The sequence below is a fragment of the Lampris incognitus genome, chromosome 17 (genome assembly GCF_029633865.1).
Source record: "Lampris incognitus isolate fLamInc1 chromosome 17, fLamInc1.hap2, whole genome shotgun sequence".
In the NCBI taxonomy this organism is placed as follows: Eukaryota; Metazoa; Chordata; class Actinopteri; order Lampriformes; family Lampridae; genus Lampris; species Lampris incognitus.
The window spans coordinates 41,062,466-41,070,403 of record NC_079227.1 but is presented as its reverse complement, the minus strand read 5'-3'; the positions used below and the strand labels follow the sequence as shown (position 1 = coordinate 41,070,403).

The 7,938-nt window shown below is 43.4% G+C and overlaps 1 protein-coding gene across 1 annotated transcript in view; it reads left to right on the top strand.

The window, feature by feature from the left end:
- The window catches only part of LOC130127096 (HLA class II histocompatibility antigen, DQ beta 1 chain-like), a gene marked incomplete at its 5' end in the record, with an annotated part of 8,008 nt that extends 348 nt beyond the window's left edge, over positions 1–7,660 (top strand). Inside the window, 4 exons of the mRNA XM_056296664.1 lie at positions 5,820–6,033; positions 6,649–6,716; positions 6,824–6,937; positions 7,313–7,660. Coding sequence (XP_056152639.1) covers positions 5,820–6,033; positions 6,649–6,716; positions 6,824–6,937; positions 7,313–7,338 — 422 coding nt within the window. The remainder of the gene's footprint in view (positions 1–5,819; positions 6,034–6,648; positions 6,717–6,823; positions 6,938–7,312) is intronic.
- Positions 7,661–7,938: the final 278 nt, after the last annotated feature.

Genomic DNA, 7,938 nt, shown 5'->3' with positions numbered 1-7,938 from the left:
TATTATGACTATTACTACTACTGTTACTACTACTATTAGTAGTACTGTTATTATGACTATTACTACTACTGTTACTACTACTATTAGTAGTACTGTTATTATGACTATTACTACTACTGTTACTACTACTATTAGTAGTACTGTTATTATGACTATTACTACTACTGTTACTACTACTATTAGTAGTACTGTTATTATGAATATTACTACTACTGTTACTACTACTATTAGTAGTACTGTTATTATGACTATTACTACTACTGTTACTACTACTATTAGTAGTACTGTTATTATGACTATTACTACTACTGTTACTACTACTATTAGTAGTACTGTTATTATGACTATTACTACTACTGTTACTACTACTATTAGTAGTACTATTACTACTACTATTAGTAGTACTGTTATTATGACTATTACCACTACTGTTACTACTACTATTAGTAGTACTGTTATTATGACTATTACTACTAATGTTACTACTACTATTAGTAGTACTATTATTATGACTATGACTACTACTGTTACTACTACTATTAGCTGTACTGTTATTATGACTATTACTACTACTGTTACTACTACTATTAGTAGTACTGTTATTATGACTATTACTACTGCTGTTACTACTACTATTAGTAGTACTATTATAATGACTATTACTGCTACTTTTGCTAATACTATTAGTACTGCATGTGCGCGTGTGTGTCTGTGTGTACGCGCGCGTGTGTAATAGTGCGCGTGAGTTGTGTGCGCGTGCGCTTCTGTGAGTTGTGTGTGTCGGTGTGCGCAGGGATCTCTGCGCGCGCGTTTCTGTGTGCGCGTGCGTGTTTCCGTGTTTACGTGTGTGTTTGTGTGTGTGCGCGCGTGTGTTTGTGAATTGTGCGTGCGCGCATGTATGTGTGTGCGCGCTCGTGTCCGCGTGTGTGTGAGTGTGTGTTTGTCACCGTGTGTGCATGTGTGTATGTGTGTGTCTGTGTTTGTGTGTGTGTGCGTTCGCGCGCGCGTTTTTGAATTGTGCGCGCGCGTCCGTATGTGTGTTTGTGTGTCTGTGTCTTTGTGTGTTTCTGTGTGTGTCTGTGTGTGTGTGTGTGTGTGTGTGTCTGTGTGTGTGTGCGTGTGTCTGCGTGTGCACACGTTTGTGTGTTTGTGTCTGGGTGTGTGTGTGCACGCGCGCGTTTGTGAGATGTGTGCGCGCGCGCGTCTGAGTTGTGTGTCTGAATGCGCGCGTCTGTGCGCGCGTGCGCGTCCGTGTGTGTTTGTGTGTGAGTGTGTGTTTGTGTTTGTGTGTTTATCTGTGTTTGTGTAAGTGCGCGCGCGTTTGTGAATTTTGTGCGCGGGCGTCCGCGCGCGCGTATGTGTGCGTGCGTGCGTGTATGTGTGTGTGTGTGCGTGCGTGTTTGTATGTGTGGACGTGTGTCTGTGTGTACGTGTGTGCGTGTGTGTGTTTGTGTGTGCGTGTGTGTGTGTGTGTGTGTATTATTGAACAGTAGAACATGGTACATAAAACAGGTGTGTAGTATTACGGACACACATCAGGTTCAGTATAATTACACAACTACGTCAGAAGAACCCAATCAGGGTGTGAGACAGTCCCCGACATAAAGCAGCGCTGCCAGCAGGTATTAACGGGCTCCAAGCCCCCATGTATGTAAGTCGGGTCTGGCTGTCTGTAGGAGCCTCGCTAGTTGAGCTGTTTGCTTATTAGACGGATGCAAGTCTCAGTCTTAAAGAGCGACGTTGGTCGTAAAGCTGTCCGTCAAGATGGTGTATGAGGATGGTTGTGAACACAGCGCACAACTATTGATCATCTATGACGTCAACAAAGGATCATTGATGAACCCGGAACAGGTTATTAACATCGTGTGGGTTGGGGCTGGAAGAAAAACAACATATGTGTCTAAAAGAATATAATGACATGTAGGGATGAGGTGGGGAAATGAGTAGTATTAGGCTGTACATACTTGTCAACAATGTTGAGTGTTAAGTACTGAGTACTAACAGTGGAAGAGCGTGTAGTATCTGTTTTAGGAGAAGTACAATTCTAGTGTTCCCTCCCATGGACGAGGCAAGTGTGGGGCTGACAGGAGCGAAGAGGTTGTCTTCCACTAACTTCAGAGGGTTTCTTGGCAGCCTTGCAGTGAGTTATTCAGTAAAGTGGGAGAAATGCAGCCTGCTGGAAACCTTGTTCTGAGCTTCAGGGAACTTATTTGTGTTTTAATTAAACCTGCTGAAGTGGGAGTAGGAGGAGATAATGAAGCATGAGTATGCTGCATCTGAGTTCAGCATCTATGCAGTGAATGCGTGAAGGCGTCATCAGGAAACTGAGATTAGTTCTTAACAGACGCAGCTAATGGCGGTGTCTGAGCCAGAGATGTGGAAGCAGAGGCTTATCTTACAGCTGCTATGGGTCATTCTGTGACTTGTTTGCTGATTCTGAAAGAAATGTGTAGTTGTACTCCTGTAGTGCGTTGTGTAGCCGTGTCAAAGGGCAGTAGAGTGGACTTGGGGTGATAATGGTTTGCATTATAAAATGTCCTTTACTGAAGGGTGCTCACAAGAGTACATAGCTGCTAGCTGCAAAGCTTCAGTTTGATCACACTGACAGGCTACAAGTAGTTTGGATATATAATGTTAGCGCATTTCGTGATTTTGCAGCATAGCGCCACCTAGTGGCCAATTAACAGTAAATAATGCACAGACCCTCAGGGCGTCATGATTTATTGGTGGACCAAGTTTCGTGTTAATCGGAGTTGCTGTGAACCAGATCCGCCACCTTGAACCAATAGCATAGCTGCTGCTAAAGAGCTGCATGTTGTCCCTTATACTTTAAACGCTTATAACACAAAAACCGTCGCTGATAAACATCTGAACACATTCACACGTCATGCTGGTAGTGTCACGTGTCCTGTCAGATATTTTGGAATAGTTTGATCAAATATGTGTGAAAATAAAAAATATTAGGTATATTGTACACTGTACAGGCATATATTGTACATTGGTGTGGATGCATGTTTTGACCAATCAGAATGACCTTTGACCCCCTTGATATGTTCATTCTCCAGAATGTCTGTGGCGATGTTGGTAGCAATTGAATGAATCTGTGCAGAAATGTTTATGCTTTATGATTTTTCATATTTTGAAAAATATAGAGTGACGGACTTCTGAATTGACCATATGTTGCAGTGCAGCAAAGTGTTGGCATCACTTACTGGATCTGCTCACAACATCTCAGCTCTGTAGGATGTGCAGGGGATTTGGGGGACATTTTGGGGCATTTTTGAAGTTTCGCAGGTGAAATAAACATTTTTTTAATAAGCCACGCCCACTTCTTTCAATCATGACCAAATTGAATGTGCCAACTCCAGTATGATCCTAGATTATGCACCCCAAATTTCATCCAAATCCATTGTGCCAATTATGAGATATAAACTTCTCCAATTTATAGCACCCCCTACTGGACAAATGAAACGCACTTCATCAGTTAGGATCTTTTGGCAATACCTGACATATGTCTAAAATTTCAAGTTGATATGTCAATGCATTGATGAGTTATGGCACCGTCATGGAAAATCACCGTTTTTCAGTCAAGGTTCATTGATCTGTCAAATCAAAACCGAGCAACGGATCAAAATTCTTTCGATAACTTGTTGCCTTGAGTGACGGTAGATGATGTGTGCCACGTTTCGTGTAAATCGATCGCACGGCCTAGGAGGAGTTCGAACAAGTAGTTTTGGCTATTTTCACAAATTTGCGAAATGAAATTACAGCAGAAATGGGCGTGGCCTATACCACGTGACTCAGCTATGCTCAGTGAATCTGCGCCTGTAAAGGTTTTGCATGTCCGATGTACGGTTGGGAGTTACACGCCAAAACGCGTTGACTTTCAAAATAGCGCCACCAACTGGTTGACATGTGTCATTTTTTGCATGTGAGGTAAGTGCGAAGTTCTGTACCAGGCCTCCAAAGGGTTTTGTAGAATCTGTTACGGTGTAGGCTGCAGTACCACTTTTACCAACGGAAAAATAAAAATAAAAATCCGAGCAGAAACAATAGGGGTCCCCAGCCCCTGGGGCTTGGACCCCTAATAAATGGTAACAACATAATGCAAACAAAGAACAGACACACAACAAAACAGAAGGGGAGTACACGTGTACACATGTAAAGTAACAGACGGCTGTCAGGACACAAGTGTGGTAGTAGGTCAGCAGCTCGTTACTTGTGTTGTTGTTTCAAGGCTGAGAGGTTTAAGGAAAGACTCACTTCTTGGAGACAAGCAGGGATCTTAGGTAGTGGTTTACACAACTCCTGTTTGTGAGTACACATGTTGCATCTACAGTAACACAATTAATCAGATGCTGAAGAGCACATCTTCTGGATGAAGACAGCACCAGGTCACGTGTCTCATGTTAAAGGAGGGACAGAGTCACGAGACTCCACACCAGTCCAACACTTGTGGGACATTTCACCATCACACAACAAGTGTGAGCGTGTTTGTGTGTTGTGTTACCAGAATCAACGGAATCTAGAACTTCCAGACCTCCTTCTGCTTCACTGCTGGACAGGACACATGTTTTAAGCTGGTGTGGTTTATTCTTCCAAATGACATTTAAGAAAGTTCTATTTGCTTCTGTGGCGGTAGAACCATAAACCAATAGAGACACAGATGGACCCACAAAGCGAGACAGGCCCTCTGCTTTGGAGAGGAGAACTCCTCCTAAAATAGAGAAACCCCTTCCAAGACCAACCCTGAAGACAGACTTGGTCATTTTAATCTGTTGGAGAAATGGAGATGTTGTCTAGCTGTAAGATGTGTAGTTGTATATATTCCCAAATACTTAACGGACTCTTTTACCGGATGTTTCCAACTACACAATCGCTACAATCACGCACAGACAACATTCCACATGTGCACACATTTAGTCGCAGGTCCGAGGCCCTGGAACACTGGTTACCTGAGGTAACAGAGTTCCTCACGTGCTTCTTGTCCTTCAAAACAAAGTGGTGTCGTCTGCCAGTTGTGAGATTTTTAACTCTCCACCAAAACCCGACATTCCTTCCAAACGTCCATCATTCACGATATTAACTGATAAGAATTCAGCCCCTCAAATAAATAAGGGAGGAGGAACAGGGCAGCCTTGGCGGAGCCCTCTGTTCATCTGGACTCTTTTACAGCTGTTAAAGTTCATCATAACAGAACTATTCATATCTTTGTAAAACATACTGACAATGCCAACAAAGTTATCCCCAAAGCCCAACGCCTCGACGGACTGTAACAGAACCGTGAGTTCAATCGCGTCAAAGGCCTCATAGAAGTCTAGGAACAAAATAAGTGCTTCAGGATTTACTGCATCTGCATAATCCAGCAGATCTAGGATGAGTCTCATGTTACAGTAACATGACGGGTTTTCATGAGTCCTGTTTGAGGTCCGGCTATAACAGAGTCTAGTCCTCAATGCGGAGGGCTGGACTGAGGCGACTCACCGCAGAAGAGCCGTTTAACATGCTTTATTCCAGCTCTGCTAGGCACTGCCGTAAATCAGTTTATGGTAACTCCTCTGGGGGCCGCTGTCGTAATAATGTAAACTAACCTACGACACATCAGTAAAACCGCCAAGGCTGGACTACCCCGGGATTCCAACCCACGACCTTTCTGCTGTGAGGCGACTGCGCTGACCACTGCGCCACCATGTGGCCCCAAACATTATATACTCTGAGGATTAGCAACTCTCTACACATTTGACGTTGATTCAGAAAGTTAATTTCAAGCCCTGATGATGATGATGATGATAATAATAATAATAATTATTCTTTACCAGCTGAGCCCAGTGTGAGACTGACTTCAGTGACGCCCCCTAGTGGCCGACATCCGGCCATGCTGATGTGCAGTGTCTACAACTTCTACCCCAAATACATCAGTGTCACCTGGCTGAGAGACGGACAGCCGGTGACCTCTGACGTCACTTCCACCGATGAGCTGGCAAATGGTGATTGGTACTACCAGATCCACTCCCACCTGGAGTACACGCCCAGGTCAGAACACTTAGACTCAGTACCGAATGGACCGGTCCAAATACATACACAACACTTTAACACTACACACTCACGCACACACAATGAATGGAAAAAAAGCACAAAGTGATGGTTTAAAGGTGGAACGTGTCTCCTCAGCGTCTGCTCTGTAGACACCAGCGATATTTTTAAGGTGGAACGTGTCTCCTCAGCGTCTGCTCTGTAGACACCAGCTGTATGTTTAAGGTGGAACGTGTCTCCTCAGCGTCTGCTCTGTAGACACCAGCTGTACGTTTAAGGTGGAACGTGTCTCCTCAGTGTCTGCTCTAGACACCAGCTGTATGTTTAAGGTGGAACGTGTCTCCTCAGTGTCTGCTCTGTAGACACCAGCTGTATGTTTAAGGTGGGATGCGTGGCTCTTTACAGGTGAGATCCCAGATGGACGACTGAGTATTTATTGTGTATTAATACCGTGTTTTAAACTGGGCTGATCTTTAGTATCAGCCTCGACTAGTTTCTGTGCAGACAGACAGGAAAGTACAGACTTACCTCATCCAATCACATCACGTCTTATTTATTGTTGATATGTCGTTTATTTCCTGTGTGTTTTCTTCTTCTTCACTTATTTCATCTCAGGTCTGGAGAGAAGATCACCTGCATGGTGGAACACGCCAGTTTCCCCTCTCCTAAGAAAGTGGACTGGAGTGAGTATCTATGTGTGTCTCTGTCCATGGATAGGTGATGAAGACATAGAGAGACAGGTCAACATGCAGATGTGTCTATAGATAGAGACATGTGTCTGTCTCTCCAGATCCCTCCATGCCACAATCAGACAGAAACAAGATCGCCATCGGAGCGTCAGGTCTGGTTCTGGGTTTGATTTTGTCTTTGGCAGGTCTGATCTACTACAAGAGGAAGGCCAGAGGTCAGTAACACTAGATCAGTCCAGACCAGGTTTACACTGGTTCACAGCAGTCCACATATATACTATGATACCCCTACACAAGAATACCACTACACTATAATACAAATACATATACGCAGTACACTATATCACTATATTATAATACAAACACATATAAACAGTACACTCTATATCAGTACACTATACATATAGACAGTATACTATACATATCAGTACACATGGACAGTACACTGTACACATTGGTACTTATAGATAGTTGAAGAAACAATAGTTAAGTTGTGTGTCATCAGTACTTGAAGTGGGCCAGACTTGTTTGGTTGTATTTCAGTCTCTTCACTCTTCACCACTTTTCTTATCCTTGGTCTTTTTTAACAGGGCGTGTTCTGGTTCCAACCAGCTGAAGCAGGAAGTGACGCTTATTCCTCGTTGGTTTTTCTGGTGGCAGTTCAATGTGTGTTGCTTTCACCTGAAGGTTTTCTCCCAGATTGTCAGTGCTGCCCCCTGCTGGATCTCATTACCTTCTGCTCGTATTCTTACTAATGCTCTACAGATTCTGATGTGACCCAATGCTTCACCTGCTGTAACACAACTTTGTATCAAAATCAACCGACAACATTCCCCTGACCTATACTACAGGGAAATCATTTTAATGCTCCTTTTTAAATCACCAGTCGTCTGCTGCTGTTTCTCCAATTCAAATTGTTCTAAAATAAACCACCGCAAACACTCTGTTGTGTTTTGTTTTAGCTTCAGTGAACATGTGGCTTTTTTAGGAAAGGTCAGAGCTCAAATTCAGATTCATATTTCTGTTTTTCAACATTAATGGTTTCCAATGTACGTCACCAACATACTAAGTGTCATGCTAGTAGCAGGATCTGAGGACCAGGATGCAGACAGCGGAGACAGACTGGGCTAGAACAATGTTCTAATAAGGCAAACAGACTTACAAAACAGCAACGTAGATTCAGGCAGCAAGGAAGACTTGAGACGAGAGGTGCAGC